Source organism: Salminus brasiliensis, chromosome 7 (genome assembly GCF_030463535.1).
Source record: "Salminus brasiliensis chromosome 7, fSalBra1.hap2, whole genome shotgun sequence".
NCBI lineage: Eukaryota > Metazoa > Chordata > Actinopteri > Characiformes > Bryconidae > Salminus > Salminus brasiliensis.
The window spans coordinates 25,275,063-25,292,861 of NC_132884.1; the positions used below are offsets into that span (position 1 = coordinate 25,275,063).

The following is a 17,799-nucleotide window of genomic DNA, read 5'->3' on the forward strand; positions in this document are numbered from 1 at the left end:
TTCTGCCTGAAGTAATTCTGGTCACTGCATGTTGTGGCCTTTAACTGACCCTAGAGACTGAAAATGATGACTGAACATACCCACAGCAAACCTACTGTACCGAGTCTACTATGCTAAGTCACACCCGCACACACACACACACACACAGTTAGGTGAGCAGTCACCAAACACTGACTAAAATACTGAAATCACACTATATACTAACATGCATTCATTCCTCTACATCTCCTACATCTGCTTAACGCATACTGCCTCAGGCACTGAGCAACATGCCTTGCTTTTCATTTCAGCTCCCATATGGAGCTGTGTTTTTTAAGTCACAGTACAGTTTACCCTGTACAGTTTCAGGTATCCCCGGACCTCAACTCACCTGAGTAGCGACTTTACTAGCTAACGGACATTATTAGCGAAAGGGCTGGATCAGGAAAAAGTCACAGCCAGGAAAACCACAGCTATAGACTATATTAGTGGCCTACAAGTTAGAGAAGTAGGCTCAATCCTAGTTCAATCCCCTGGACCGGGCAGGGAGAGTGATGGGACAGTGCTTTCTCCTCCCCTAACATTTACAGATGAGATGCTCTTAAGATAAGATAAGATAAGATAAGATAGTCTTTTATTAGTCCCGCAGTGGGGAAATTCACAGTGTGACAGCAGAAAGGGATAGCAGGACACTCAGTTACAAAAAGTTAGATAAATAATTTACACTATATACACAATATAAATAAGAATTAAAAAAGCAATAAACAATATTATTTACAGCAAAAGACTCTTAATTGCACATGGGGGTGGGATATTGCACATAGTATTCCCTGAACATGAACATGTGTGTGTAGTTAAGTGTGTGCGTATGTGGTCCGCTGGGAGCAGTGCTGGTTGTGCAGTCTGACGGCAGCAGGAAGGAAGGACCTGCGATACCGCTCCTTCACACACTTGGGGTGAAGCAGCCTGTCGCTAAAGGAGCTGCCCAGTGCTGCCAGAGTCTCATGCATGGGGTGGGAGCTGTTCTCCAGCATGGATGCCAGCTTGGTTGTCATCCTCCTGTCTCCCACCACCTGCACTGGGTCTAAGAAGCACCCCAGGACAGAGCCGGCCCTCTTTATGAGTTTGTCCAGTCTCTTCTTATCTGCCGTCGAGATGCTACTGCCCCAACAGACCACTCCATAGAAGATGGCAGATGCCACCACTGTGTCGAAGAACGTCCTCAGGAGCGCTCCCTGCACTCCAAAGGACCTCAATCTCCTCAGCAGGTAGAGTCTGCTCTGGCCTTTCTCCCCCCTTTCTTGAGCTCCTTAAGCAAGCCACCTACCCCCATTTGCTCTCTGTGTGCTGAGATGGCTGTTCACTGCTCCAAATATGTGTTCTCACTGACCTATTCACTAGTGTGACTGTGTGACAGTTGACTGTGTGTGTGTGTGTGTGTGTGTGTGTGTGTGAAATGTGGGAGTTACATTTTTATCTTACTGCTATGTAACGGCAGTAGTGTTTTTCTACTTCTATTACAAAAATGAGGCAAAAAAACTATTGAACACATCAAATTGGGAATTAATGCAAATACCAATGCAATACCAGGATAATCACTCTGTGCTACACATACTGTTTTCTGGTAGATCTACAGGTTTTTATTGCCCAATCCCTTCTCACAAAACTGTTGAGGGTTAAAAAAAACAAAACAGGCTTGTTTATGAATAATCTTTTAATAAGCAACATAAAACACAGCTGATTTGAAAAAGGGTGCGTGTAGAACTGTAAAAGCAGTCAGAGATTGTGGTAAAAGCCTGCTGTGCCGTGCTGAAGTGCAAACAGTGTGTGTGTACGAATGGCCAACATGTGCAAGCTGTAATAATCATGATGTCCTGCCGCTCATGCCGTGCAGAGGCAGCATGTGTGAAACAGAACTTGGGCTCTGTTAAACTTCACTGTGCCTGAAAGCAGTAGACCACAGCTTTACCCTTATCCCAAATGCAGTGCTTGAAATCTGCTTGTTCGGTACCGGTCAAGTCTAACAACTTGAAGCCTAGGTTTATTACATTTATTGCACATCTTGTGGAGACCCACAAGGTTCTATTTTAGGGCCTATGAAACTGGTGCTAAATATGATAGCAATGTAATTATCAGAGTGAAGAACTGATATGTGGGTTTACAAATAGAGTCTAAGAGTCATGAATGACAATTAACACTGTGCAACTGGTGGGATACTTTCCATGTCTGCTCATTAGTTTAAACCTCCCAAATGTCCTCATGTCACAATGTCACAACACCTCATCCCTTTCATTCACTTTCCTTCTTTTCACTTTTTCTTTCTGTTTTTCAGCTGCTTCACCTACTATTCACATTCTCTGTATTGAGCTGTAAAGGTTCTTTCTCTCTCTCTCTCTCTCTCTCTCTCGCTCGCTCGCTCTCGCCTTTCTTTCTCACGCGCTTAATGAATCTTTCAGCCTCTGACAGGCACAGTCATCCAAGAGGAGGTGAGTCCAAAACAACCCCCAAAGATTGCTCTTTAAACACAATGTTTTACCAACAAACCTTACCAAGCTGGAACGCATTAGAGGCTGAATTTGGGGCTGGAGGCAGGGAGGCAGCCAGGCGTTCTGAGGGCACAGTGTTGCGTGCCTCTGAGACGGGGAAAATAAGAAAAAACTGGGAGAATAAATGAGGAGCTGTAATGTGAATGGATGGCTTGTTTTGTTTCCTCATGAATTTGTGTGTGTGTGTGTGTGCAGAATTAGAGGTGGGGTAGTATTTTGTTTGTCCAGTAGCTGACAGATTGACTGTCTGTATCGGGTTAGAGGGGGCCTCAAACAGAAATTGCACTCCTGTATTATTATTATTATTATTATTATTTTGTAGTTAAATATTATATTTTAGCAGTATAGAAAAATAACAACAGTTTTTTTACAGTTTTTACAGTTACTTTTTACTAATTTCTAATTAACCCTTACAATTGTAATGCTGAGCATGCAGGGCCCCGCTGTCCACAGAGCTGTCTGCTGTCCACAAGGCCTTGTATGACCTCTGACCTGTGCAGCAAAGTCATTTCTGGTGCTGGAAAGCAGAGACTAGGAGCAGAGAGCAGCTGTTCACATCCATACTCACCTCACGCTCCATGCTGACTGTGAAAAGCACATTTCACACACGGCCAAAATATAGCAGTCCTTAATCAAAAACATCAGGGCTGGCTCATGAATGATCACCGCTGAAGGAGCCTGGAAATCTGAGTATACACTGCCTGTCAAACAGCTGGGCACATCAAGCTTTCCAGAATGTGTTTAATAAGGGATAGTATTTTCTTTGTTGACTTGCAAAAAAGCTGTTTAGATCTGCTAATCTAAAATGAGCAACTGATGAAAGTCTTCTCTTGGGAATAATGCCAAAGCGCGCACATTATGCCTTCTCCCAGCTGGACATCAATGCTGATAGACTTTGTTATCTGGTTGAAAGTAGGTTGTGACATCAGGTAAATTACATGAAACGCCAGGACAACACCTAACGCCAGTTTGACATAGAGTAGTGACCACAGCTGACGTTGATGTTTTGTTGCTTTTGTGACGTTACGCAACCAAAATCCAATGTCTTCCAAATGCTACATGCCAACATCATATAAATAAATATATAAATAAGATTATTTAGTTGTGAGTTATGGTTTCCAAAACCCAATGTCTGCTAAATGTCATAATATATACATCCACACGGCATGAAAGTCTAATGTTAGATGTCAACATGCTGTTAAATTCATATTCAATTCAAAATTTGTAATGTTTTTCGGTGGATATTTGACTTACTACAATTCAGCGTCAGTCCGGCGTTAAGATGTTCGATGTCTTCTGACATCAAATTGTCCTACGCCTGCTGGACTTGGCGTGATATGAACACTCAAACCAAGACTTTCAATGTGTGCTTTTAAGAATAGTCTGGACAAGAAATTTAGGAAAAACCTGCTGTTCGTTACAAGGACACCACATTTATGAACATGAAGCTGTACCCCCAATTTAGCCACAGCATTAGCAAACAGCTGTTTTACGTTGACAAAACCTTGTGTGTATGCATGTGTTACTTCTGTAACACTTTGGTAACTCATTTCAGGTCCATGTTTATTTGACATTCATCTAACATTCAGCTGAAAGCCTATTAAATGAACTGAACTCTGAGCTGAATGTAAATAAAAGCTCAAAACAACAAAACATCAACGTCAGCTGTGGTCACTACCTTTTACCTGACGTCACAACCTACTTTCAACCAGACTGCAATGCAGCATCACCATTCTTCAGCCAATCACCAGCTGCCACCTGTGCCACCTCTCTCCCTTCTTTCTCCCCACCGCCACCAGTTTGGTCCTGACTGATGCCCAGGGGTAGGCTCCGCCAAACACAATCAACAGCTCTCTTGTTTACAATTGTTTCATCACATTAATGGTCAAAAATGAATTCACGATTTACTGCCTCATGTCTTCAGAGTCTTCTGGTAGAAATGATTATGCTTCGAATGCAACCCTACAACTAACCCTAACCCTCACCTTACCCATTTACGGTTAGGTTTTTGGCTTGACTCAAAGTTAAGACTAAGCTTAGGTGCATTCAACTTAGACTTCAGTTGATTTTAATACATATTCAGTTGAATGTTAGTCGAATGTCAGCTGAATGTCATCTATGATGCATTTTTAATCAGCCATGCATCAAGTAAAGTGATAATTATCTTAGGTAACAGTAGAAATACAACACTACTCTGAAAACGTCAAAATAAAGCAAGCATTTGATGGACAGATAAGAATCGACGAAAAAATGTAACTCCACAGTTTAACGCAACAACATCCCAGACCCAACAGTGAGCCCTCAGCAGCAACAGCAGGCCACAAATCTCCATGTTTATTTTCCACAAGTAGTTTTAGGCCATTGTGTTTCGGCATACGTGCCATAATGTTTGATTGATGTCATCAAGTCCTCTCTTACTAGGCATTAGACTGTCATACACTCAAATCCACTCAAATGACCCATATGTATGCATACACAGACGCACACACACAGCAAAGCCACTGAACACCCATGCTGTCCTCAATCAAGTGTGACACTGCATATCCTGCGTGATCTAAACTCATGCAATGCTAGATGACAAATAAAATAAGCATTTGTCATCTTTCTGTTCTTTTGTTGTCAAAAACATCCAATCTATACAGGCACTTATTCAGACAGTAATGCTTGGCTGCGTCTCTAACCGTGCACATTTCCTCACTCTAATCTGCCTCTGTGACAAGAAAATCTTTTAGAATCAACTCCAGCAATGTCCTATCATCATCAATCGTGCTGAAGTCTTCATCCAAGCGTTTGAATCCTTCCTTGTCTATAAAAATAGCTAGCAAAAACATCTCATTTATGATGGCCCACAGAACAAACCCAGGAAAATATGGACTTTGCGTGCTCATGTGCATTTCGTAGGGCTAACTTATGAGGTTCCATGATCAAGAATCAATGTTTTGACTCTCAGTTTTGGTCGTCAAGGGAGGAGCCTGGTCATTCTCCCTGTGTGAGAGATACAGAAGTTAAATAAACTCCAGCCGAAGGAACTGCATCAGGCACCAAGTCAAACTCTTTTCATTAAACCACAGAACAGAGCACGGAGCTCAGCCCTGGATGCCAAAAGCCCGAGCAAGAAGGCCAGATTCATTGCAGCAGTGCTGCCAGGCCTCAGTGGAGTCACTAATGTTGAGCCAGGCTTCGGATAGAAGGATCATCTACAACTCCTCTCCCCGCTCTCTTCCTCTGCCATCATTCAACAAACATTCTCCGGCCCTTCAGCAGCCCCCATCAGTCACTCAAGACACCAGGGCATCCAAAAGCGCACCCACACTTTGCTGGTTTGAGTTAGGAATGACTTACTCACGTCCAAGGGCGTGAGAGATACACCATCATCGCTAAAAACACAGTCAGTAATGAGGAACTGACAGTTACCAAATCAGTGACAGCAGCACTGAAGCTACAGATGTTGGAAATCCCCAATTCAAAGAAGGGAGCAGGGGATTCATGCACTCAAGTCTTTTTGAGGGGGCACAGTTTCACAATTTTGTATCCATTTACACTATATGGGCAAAAGTTGAGACATACCTCTTAATAATTGAATTCAGACTATTCAGTCTCATTGCCACAAGTGTAAAAAAATTAAGCACCTAATCAAGAAGTCTGCCTTTACAAATATTTGTTATAAAAATAGGTCGTTCTAAAGAGCGTGGGTCGTTCTAAAGTTGTAACAAATCAGTTTGGTGACCGTTCTCCCTTCTAGATATTCTGCCATCAACTATTATGTGGAAGCATTGAGGAACCACAGCAACTCAGATTTAGTTTGGAATTCTAAATGTCTAAGCTCCCGTGTAGGTGTCTCAATACTTTTGTCCATATAGTGGATACAGTGTCATAGGGTGCTTTACAGATTTATTAATGTTCATTATTAACCTGACCAATACATCAGACACCACACACAAAAAGTGCAAACAGGAAAAGCACAAACTGCTGGCAGAAACCAAGTTAACACCCAAAACAGTGGAACTACTGGGAGCACCATGCTCTAGATAAACACAGTAGACAGAGTGATGTCCACAGATTTAATAAAGGCCAATAAGACACTGACCGTTAAAGGCACAAGATCCTTAAGGAACTTCTGGAGGTTCTTTGATTTGAAACTGTGGAGGAGTCTCTTGATGTGCTTCAAGGAACTTTCTAGAAAAGGTAATTAGAGGGGACGACAGCCTTTGCAAAGCTTTTTCTCAGAGTTGGATCCAAATACAGTGGCCTAAAGATCTACTAGGAAAGATGAATGAGGAAAACCGCTGATCTCAGAGGTGCCTGTGAGATCTTTTGGGGTTCCTTAATATGAAATCCTGTTTCTCAAAGAACCCATTTGAAATAAAGGCCACTGTGTTTGGATCCAACTCTGAGGAAAGGTGCACTGTAACTCAGTGGTTCTTTAAGGGGACTGCTCATGTTTTACAGTGATTGCACTAATCTCTAACAAACATGCTGGCAGTCACATTTATGGTATTCCAAATTCTACAACAACTATTTCTGGTTCTAAACTCTAGTACGTCCAAAATCACTGCAAGATACTCGATATACACACTGCAAAATTCTGGATTAATGTTATTAAAAACCAAAGATTCCTGGTGTAGTTATGCTGCTTTAAAACTCCTGCCTCATGATTAAAAAATGACATTGCTTGGTGGAAGATTTGTTTATCACAAGTTAATAAAAGTGCAATACATAATTTACTATCGTTATTTAATATTGTATTTTAGCATTGTAGTCACTCAAAGCCATGCGTTATAGTCATTCCCCACAGTTAAGTGAGTTAATCCCCTTAACTGTTGCAACATCACTGTAATGCATGGCCTCCTGTGGCCTATTGCGTTAATAAGAACTGACAAGCCAAATGAACCAGAGTGAATGAGAAAGAACATTCTAGGGACTCCAGTTACACAAAGGTAGGGCACACTGGCTCAACATTTAGGTTTACTGGTGTTTGCTGGAGAATGCTGCCTTTGTATGCTCTGGCCTTTGCTCTCTAAAACAGAGAGATAAAAAAGGGGTGGAGGCACCCACATTCTCCACTCAACTTGACCAAGCCTAAAGCCTCTGGGAGGATAATAAGCTGCTAAGAGTGCACGAGGGGCAATGGAAGGCTGGCCTACCTGGGGCAGCTTGCATCTCCATCAGTCCTCCAACCAAGATAAGAGCCTCCAGTATCTTCACATGGTGTTCTGGGTTCACATCCGCACTGGAAACAGAGGGATAGAGGGAGGAAAGGAGAGACTCAAATACTGCAGTTCAACCACAGCCCATAAACCTCTGAAATGTGAGGTCAAACAAGAGATTTGAAGTCCTGCACGTAGCTGATTGATCAATGTCACACACAGTGTTGTGATTGCATCCATGCATAGGAAAAAACTCACTCACAGGTTAAGGCACTCAATTCTCAATTTTATGAGATGCACTCAAGCACATCATGAGATGCCAGCAAGCTAGAGAATGGTCAGATATCCACTCTAGTTTATTTCAGCATGTATATCATGATATATACATATATATATATATATATATATATATATATATATATATATATATATATATATATATATATATATTCCAGTATTCCACCATCTACTGTTAAAAGCGTCTACTGTTAAAAGCGCATCCAAAAAACATTTTAAAGTGCATCCATTGCTAATACAGGTGTTCAACAGAAAGTCTCCCCAGAAATGCACTGTGAACGGACACGATCTCACAAGCTCACAATGGCAAGTATGATACTTTATGATATATCAGTGTTGTAGGACAGTATCTGAAAAGCAAACCTTTACCAAATCTGTTGCACTGCTTTTTGTCAGTAAATAAGATAGTGCCTATTTCTCATTTCTAAGTCCCATCAGGTTTCTATGATCTCAGTCATCATCATGAGCTGAAGTTGATGGCTAAACAAAATGACTGTTTAAGGCATAATATACCCTCCCCCCCTCTCCTAATCTCAGGGCAGTGGGTGACAGTGTGAAAAAGAAAAGTGCCATCGCTGTTCCTTCACTTGGATATGAAGCAGGAGAGCAGATCGCAATCAAATAAGAGAGAGGCCAGTTAGTTGAGGCCAGAGCACAATACACATGCTGTATGCCCAATGACTCACTATCACACTACTCCCTATTATGTACCTCACCGCTTACAAGGTACGTGTGATGAGATGTGAAACACACTGAGAGTCTTGAGATTACTTTGAACTATTGCAGTTTATCTCTGTTCCCCCTCATGACAGAAATTAAAAAAGTTAATAGTACAGTCATTACAGTGATGTGGTTTTCCTCTAGCGCAGTTATCATGGGAAATACATTACGTGGCCTGTAATACTGCAAGCTGTGAATGTGTTGCCATGCAATAAAGAATAATTTTATTCAACATTATAATGAAAACGTTGTATATGAAGCTGTGTCAGCACTGGGAAACCTGAAGCTCTGTGTACAGAACAAACAAAGAGATTAATACAATGTATAGCAATAATACACCACATCAGTCATGCCATCCAATCAGTAAGATGCTCCTGAGACACTGTTTTACAATAATTGGCATCAAAAATTATAGACACTTCATACATGTCAAGATGGAAATATACAAGCATGCAAAATAGATTCCCCACTATTTTGCCTTTGATACCTTTGCATTTTTAAAAGCACAGATGGTCAATTGGCCTCATTCTCCAATATCCTCCTAAGACGTTTCTTAAAGCTGTTTTTGTTAGAGCCCATTCTAACAAAAAAATTGTGCATTTACCACCTACTGCCTACCTGTTTACACCTGCCATTAACATGCATCTTGTATCCGGATAAATCTGATAGTATAGGCTTTGTAGTATGTCGTATGGAAAATCTGAAAGTGATCGCAGCAACAAGCTTCAGAGATCATTTCATCAGTGCTGGCCTGGACTGAAACTCTTGGCAAGTGTCAGTCTCAGTTAAGGCTCTTTCATTATGCATCTTACCTGAAATGGTTGTTTTTGAAGATGGCCTCACTGTAGGCCTGACCCAGCAGCCTGGGGCTGGCCTGAGCAGCTCCTCCACTCTGGGCTACCTTGCTGAGGTGCCGGGTCAGATGGACCAGAAGCTGGTGATTAGATTGTGGGACGCTGGGGGAGTCCAGGATTCTCTTCAGCTGCTGACCGCACTCCTCCAAACTCTGAGTTTCTGTGAGAATGACAGAGACTATTTAGTAATTACACCCAAAGGGTGTTTATGCTTTACACTGTGTGATCATTTTTAGGTCAAATTAATAAAGTGAAGCAGCTAAAAAGATTCATTATCATTTATTACCATTTCTTTCTCCTTCTACCAACAATTTACTGCTTATTCTTACTTTACTCAATAGTAACTTTTAGAATACAATGGTAACCGGAGCATGATACACTAAACATCAAGTCATATTTTAAGACGTACTCCACAGTTTACAAAACTATTTATTACATTATGAACAAAATACTGTTCATAATATAATTTTCTTTTTTAAATCATTTCTTGTTAAAGTCTTGTCCCAGTACCTGCCTCAGAATTAAGGCATTGTAGAAAATCATTTTTTTGCAAATTCTCTGCAGCACTAGCATCTATTGTAATGACAAACAAAAATATGGTTTTGTGTTATTTAAACTAATTACAAACATCTGTGATTCCAAATTTTTGAATGGTATGACAATAGTTTTTTTCTCTCTTCACTTTGTCATGCCTATTAAAACCCCCTAAATTCATTGCAGGGCAATACCACTGTGTGGGAAGTGCAATGGCTGTGTGGTCAGTTGTTGTGTCTGTCCACCTCTCCAACTATAAACTGTTGCAACTGTTGAGCGTGCCTGGAAAAGTGTGCACAATTGCTACGTGACGATCAGTGTGTCACAGTGTACTGTTCAGCCCCCCATGCACAACTATAGCCTCGGGACTTGCCAACAAAAAAAAGAGAGAGATGTAGGGACGTCCTCTGCAGCTTAGGAAAAGTGTATGCTAGTGTAAAGTACAATGAGATCATTGTGCTCTATGTATAAATCTACCTCCTATAAACCTACAGCACACAATTGGCAGAGCTGAACCTTACTGTGTATTTAATACATAAGCAAACATCCCTCTCTTGCAAAAGCATGCTCATTTCCACCTGAAGCATTCTTACTTCAAGAAGTACTTGACTTCACTGCATTTCTTTAAGAGGCAGACCCAGCGTTTCACATGCGAGACTCGTTTGGTCAAATCGCTGGCCTAAATTTCAACCCTAGCTCTGCAACCTCCTCCAATTTTTGTGCTACGTGAGCAGCCTTTCAGAAACTGCTGCAGCTGGGTATCTCCTCCTTCGGTGGTTTGTCTGTCTGTGCTGGGAAGCTGGGAAGGCCACAGTGTGCTGCATGGTGGGGGGAGACAGCCTGTCATTACTGGAGCGGCCTACAGAGACAGGGAGTTTGTCACATAAGAGAATGAAGCAGCAGACGCCAGAATTGAAGAGGAAGACGCTGAGTCAGCAGTTCAACCCCCTACACTCCACACACACACATACACATTCACACAGAAACTCATTTGTATGCTCTGTATGAATTAACAAAGAAATCTGGCTCTCCTTTTATAATGAGTGTCTCTCTTAACTAGGTAGATACATATTTACATTCTTCTGTAATTACACGTATATTAACATTTTCACTCTTGTAGTTACACACTAATATGAGTTTAATGAGTGTAATGGGAAACAGCCATTTATATAAATATAAGTACATATTAATATATGTAAAACTATATTATGTTACAACTACTGAGATATTTGCATAATTTCAAGAGAAATACATATGATGCATTACTGTAAGCCATCTGTAGTGAATACATTACAGCTTATTATAAGGCTTATAAGGTTAATGTGTACCTACACAGTCATTTGAGACATCTCACCAAAATCTTACTTTACCCATAAATTAAGTATTTTCTCTGGGTTAAACACCAAATATACAGTTTTCCCTTTACTCCATATTTAATCCATTGGTCAAGATGTGTTTACTGAAGTCTGATTCTTTAGTTTTGAATGGAAGCTACACTACTAATGTCATCAAAATGTCGCAGGAGCTTATAACCACCAGCTTCAATCGTCCTGATCCTGATTACTTCACAACTTACAACAGGCAAATGTGTGATAAGCTATATGAATTCAAAACTGGACCCCAAACCGTCGGCTGAGTGATTACATCTGAGGTGTAGTCCAGGACTATTATCATCCACCACTATCGGCCGGGGGATTGAGATCTTATCTTAGACTGCATCACTGTTTATTGCAATGCAAAGTAAAGCCCAAGAGCTGTGACTGTAGTGTGAACCCAGCAGGGGTTAGCATTTCTAGCCTAGCTCTGTACTGCAGCCTATTGTTTGCAAATGCACAGGGGAACAAAGCTCTTATTTAGACAGCAACCAAAGTATTGATGAGCACTGTTCAAACAGGCTTTCCCACACTAAGAAGGCCAACATCTGTGCTTCAGGCTCATCTCTTAAAGAGCTCATACATCACTCTGAAGCGTTATTCATATACACTCCCCGAGAGCCTGAAGAATAGGTGATACCAAACAGCTTGATAATATAGCATACTAGAATTAGCCCTTACAGTCAAAGTCTATAAATTATTTAAAAATATATTCAAAAGTGTTACCCCATTTCAGGACGCATTTTTTTCAAGGTTTCTTAGTTAATAATGGCTAAACTTAGTAAAAGTGAGTTTAGCCATCATACAATCAGCATATACAAAAACAGAACAATTAATTTACAGGCAAATGGCATGAAAAGATTAAAGATTTTTACTGAATTTTAAAGAATGATTTTGGAATGTTTTTGTTAATTAATAATTTCCTTTCTTAGTTAATAATTTGGGTATCAAAAATAGCCAAATGTAAAATAATAGAAAATCTACTTCTGTTTTTTCTGTGATTTTCAGAACACTCAGATGATGCAACGTTATGTTGGACCTAGAACCTGGTAGTAGAATATTCCAATTATTGAAATGAGTTGAATTTTTTATCACATTCAATGAATGACTCATTAAAAATGATAATGTTTAATGGATTCACTGTGAATGGATTTTATTAATAATTCTATTAGAAGATAAAGTGGATGTATACTGAGCTAGGACAGGCAGAAGTGCCTTACACAGCTGCTCTTAATGTTCGAGATTATGTTATGCTTTATGAATGTCAAAAACAATGCCAATACTGGGAGACAAACATTCAGCTTATAACATTGCCCATATTCCGTGAGTTACGATATGTTTTTTGCTTCTTAAGGCACAGATCTGAATTTGATTTTTTTTATATCCCGTAATGGTGCTTTTTGGTTTCAGTCTGTGTTTCTCTCATACAGTTAAACAGAGACTCACAGTTTTACAGCAGTCTAGTTTTTGCTCTACCACTGGGAGATCAGCTGCAGTAGTTATTGCTGAGCTATGAAGCTTATTTTCACCAATACCAATAAAAACATGGGTTGTCAATATCTTCTGATATTATCGACCAGCCGACACAGCGGTCAGGCCCAGTACACATCCATCTTATAATCAGGTAGTACAAATCTTTGTCACACCACTTTTAGTGCAGGCAAAAAGCTAAAAGCTGCTCAGCCACTCTTCCACTTCCACTCGAACAACATCTCTTAACCTCCTGCCGATTACACTTCCACCACAAATCACAAACGTGAGCAGAGCCATTAAGGTGTGTCTGGTTAGGGCGCCTCAGCCATAGTGCTTATGTAAGATAAGTGTCCAGGGGTCAAAGGTAAAGGGCAGGGGGAAGCAGAGGGGGTCGAATGATGAATGTTTGACAATCTGTTGGTCTGAAATGTGGGTTAGCACTTTGACCTTGGCCTAGGACCCACAGACCCACACTCTACGCATGCAGACCCATGAAAGCACACACAAAGCACACACACTCCAGCCATGGCCATTGCTCTTGAAATCTTCAACTACATAGATGTATTACATGCTATTTGAAGAGGAACAGCCCCCCACACCCAACTGCTGTCCATTATCGATTAGAGAATGACCCCTGTTTAATAAAGGCCACAGGCTGCAGGCCACGACTGGGAACTTGGCCGAGTCCATCTGGACTCAGCATAAAACAATCGGGGGAAGGGCTGGCCAGCAGATGACCAATCACATGCCTGGAAGTGGACACAGTAGCTCTGAGTAGGCCAGAGATGGGCGGTGATTTAGGCTTATGCGCTCTGACAGATAACAGTGAAAGATGCCATTAAGATTAGCCTCAGCTAAGAAGTGACATTGATTAGTACTATAAAATTCCTTTTATATGAAGAGTGGACAACATGGACAAATATAATGTCATGTTAGTTTTTCTGAGATTTCCAATCAACATAAAACCAGCAGGCTATTAGGTTATCTAAAACTATGTTAGGAGAACATGAGGTATAGGGTTAAAAAAGTAGGAATAGGAAGAAAATGTTAAAAAACAAGATTAAGATATAAGATAAGATAAAAATAAAATAAGCTAATACAGTAAGCGGCTATCATCAGTGTTTTTAGAACCGAAAACAGCATATCAGTATATGGTTATAATGCCATTGCACTATTTAGGCAAATTGTTGGATTTGGTCTGTTACAGAAATCAGACAACCTGGAGCATGTTTGGGTCCAGACAGTGGTAATGGCAGGATGGTAAGATTTGATTGTGAGAGGTAAATCATGACCAAAGGCCTTCCCACAAAAGGTTATTAACCAAAATCTTAATGCAGAAATATTGCGTCCTTTCTTAGCAATCAAATGTGCGTATGTTATACTCTTATGTAATAAATGTCATATTTATACCTTCTTTATTGTCTTTAAAACTGTAATCTTAACAATAGTGAAACCCTTTTGGTGTTATATAGGTTCTTTACAGAAACATATAAAACATTTTTTCCACCCATTAGAAGAACTCCCTAACCAGGCAAGAACCATTTACAGGAATAGCTCGGTGAAAAATGAACAAATGAACATGGTCTATCTCTGACCCTGGATGCAGTGTATCAGCCAAAACATGTTTGTTATCTGACGTGTGCTTTTTTAGTTTAGGACAGTGGATGCTAGGCTAACATTGCTAAAAATATATAACATGAAGTGTACATTGCTAAAAAACAATAAACTCAATCCACTCAAAATCTGTCTGGATCTTCATTTGCTTCACACAGAGAAATCCATTTGGTTCTTCTCTACATGACTGAAAGGTGAGGGAGATGTTTTTAATTACTTTTCCATTCCAGCTTAAGATTAGGGTATGTACTACCAGTAAATGACTGGTAACTGTACAAGTCCAGTGTATGTAATTTGAGCTTTTGCCTATAAAAAACTACCCCATAAAGAGGAGTGTTGCCTAAAGAAGCTTTGATGAACCCTACTGTAAAAGAGCATGTCTAATATCAAAAAGCTGTTGTTTAGAAAATTGCAAAAAAGGTCTCTTACACAGACTACAGATAACTGCAGGCTTAAATTTACAGGCCTTCATTAATTGTCCATAATGGTCATATAAAGACCATAATCATTTCAGAGAAATGCGCCATCATCGATTCAGAGGACGTGGCATATATAGAAAGGCTGAGATCTAGGCCAGTGCAGTCATCATCATGAGGCACTGCTGAGAGAACAGGGCTTACATAATTCAGCCAGTCTGTCCTAGCAAAATCAGGCCATGCTCAGGAGCAATCAGACGAGGCTAAGGGGGAAGTCAGACCGCTCGTGTGTGTGTGTGTATGTATGTGTGTGTGTCTCTGTGCGCTGGCTTCTGTGGGAGTAATTCAGAACAAGGTTAGAGAGAAATGGTGTTAACTCACCCTTGGGCATGTTGGCACCCCCGCTAAAACACAAACATGAGCACACACTCACACTTACGTACACACGTAGGCACCTGCGCAATGGAGCAAGAGGAGCATGTGCATCCCCACTTTTATTGGAGGGTGAGCAAACGTATGCTTTTGCTCCTACCACCGTTTATATGGAGTAACGCTGGACTTTCAGTGTAATTGTGTATATTTATCAGCATCCTATAAAACACATCTGTAACTTGAGCGAGAGAGAGAGAGAGAGAGAGAGGGAGAGAGAAAGAGACAGAGGAGTGAAAATGCTTCACTCTCTGCTGCCACTTTTAATCTGGAACATTAAAGCACTGAGTCACAACACAAGCAGAGCAGATTCATCTGGAAGCTCGTTCCCGCCAGAGAGCAGAGAACCAACCACCTTTCACCTCTCGGCCTGTTTATGACAGAATATCCACCTTATTACTGAATATGAGATTTTCTTGAATATATTCTTCTGAAATACTTCTGTTAAATGTCATATTGGTTAATTATTAAATTTACCCTGAATTAGTTTCTTCTTCCAGCTGGAAATGGGCTATCACTAATCTGTAATTGCGTTTCACCTCATTTTGGTTCTGTTATTTTTAGTTATTTAGCTCCATACCACTTCTGACATCCAGGACTCAGCAAATAAATAGTTTTGTACTGAAACAAAATGGGAATCATGGCCCTTGTGCAAGTACCCCAGAGTACGACACATAGCCCACTCAACAACATGACCCGGTGGTGGTCATAGTTATTTGGGGCAAGCACTTTACAGCACTACATTTCTTTAAGAAACTTACTTGTATATATATATATACACACACACACACACACACACACACACAGTTAGTTCTTAGCTTTCATGAAAGCTGATTGGCAAAAGGTAAGTAAGGTAATTGTCCTGAATGAGAGAAAACAAGAATTACCTAAAACTAAACTAAAGGGGTTAAGACACGAGATACACAACAACAACAACAACAACAACAACCATAAAAATTTGTGGGTGGGAAACGAAATCTCTGTAAGGAGCTGGAGAAGGAACTGCAGGCTGTGCAGTGAGTGAGTGGAGCTCTGTGGAGTGGAGTTACTGTGACACAGCCACAAGCTGCTTGTTAGGGAAGTAGAATTTGGCGTAAGGAAATGCAGATGTTAATTTTTTTTTTTTCACTTTAATTATTTTTCCACAGTGTTGTAGAAAAGCAATAGAACACTGAAGAGTGTGTGTTATCATGAAATAACAGCACAGCTGTATATATATATATATATATATATATAGATAGATAGATATATAGATAGCTATACATGCTGTGTTGGGTTTTTTTTTTTGAGTGTTGCTTACCCTGAGCGGTATAGACCAGCTCACTGTAGACCACAGCGGGGATGAGTGGACATGGCAGCTCCTGCAGGTAAAACCTCAGTGTATCTGCCAACACAGAACAGTCATACTGCTCACAGTCCACTGTAGCGGGGTCTGTTTGTAAGAGAGGGAGAAACAAAGAGAGAGAGAGAGACAGGAAGAAAGACACATTAAGAATTTTAACTGTAGGTTTGAACAATACAGTGAAGTACATTATACTGTACTAAACAAAAGGTCAAAAAATGTTGTCGCATTTTGTTTCAGCAGATGAAGTAGAGAGTAAGTTAAGTGATTTTACAGGTTTGTTATATATATATATATATTAACTTCTAATAAAGGTTATTCTGGGTTAATGGGATATTGTATTTTGGGTTTAAGTGTACCAGTTCAGCCTGCAATAACAAGCAAAAAACAGCTTCTGATTAGACTGTCACACATACATAAAATCAATGGAATCTGCTAAAGTGGGTGATTCTAGGCATTTGGTAGCCAACTGTTTGTTACTAATGCTGTCATGGAGTGGTGTTCTTTGCTCATGTCGTGCTGCACTGAATGTTTAGCCTCAGCAGCTGTACGCATATTCTCCATGCGTACCTTCTCGTGCAACTCGCTTCCACAATATACTTCTGCAGACACTTATGTAACCTTTTAAGAGTTATTTACAGTGACTTACAGTTCTAATGAATGATGGGTATAAATGAAGTGTTTCATTTCGAAAAGCTGGGAAGATTATCCATTCGTAACCAGTTTGGGCAATGTTTTTTATAGACTGTAATAAAAACATGTTGTTCTTTCTCTAATAAGGACAGAGTGAATCATCATACACAGAAATATACGCGTGAAGTCCACTCCCCACACCTGACTCCACTATTCTGCACCATATACAGAGCTACCTCTGTGATACTGATATCGGAAAAGCAACTGTGACATTATTTAGCGTGAGCTCTTGACCAGGTCTCAGGGTTGGGTGGTATTCACTTTTCTCATACCGTAATACCATCTTCAAATATTACTGCGGCACACAGTGGTATTACCAGGGGCGGGGAGAAGTGTGTGGCACAACTAGCACAAAGTATGTGACTTAAATGCAAAGACTGAT

At 40.4% G+C, this 17,799-nt stretch overlaps 1 protein-coding gene across 1 annotated transcript in view; it reads right to left on the reverse strand.

Moving 5' to 3' along the window:
* Positions 1–17,799, reverse strand: part of pik3r3b (phosphoinositide-3-kinase, regulatory subunit 3b (gamma)) — a 220,248-nt gene that overhangs the window by 101,860 nt on the left and 100,589 nt on the right. The window contains exons 5-7 of the mRNA XM_072684314.1: positions 16,683–16,814; positions 9,502–9,703; positions 7,670–7,755 (exon numbers count right to left, since the gene is read on the reverse strand). Coding sequence (XP_072540415.1) covers positions 7,670–7,755; positions 9,502–9,703; positions 16,683–16,814 — 420 coding nt within the window. The remainder of the gene's footprint in view (positions 1–7,669; positions 7,756–9,501; positions 9,704–16,682; positions 16,815–17,799) is intronic.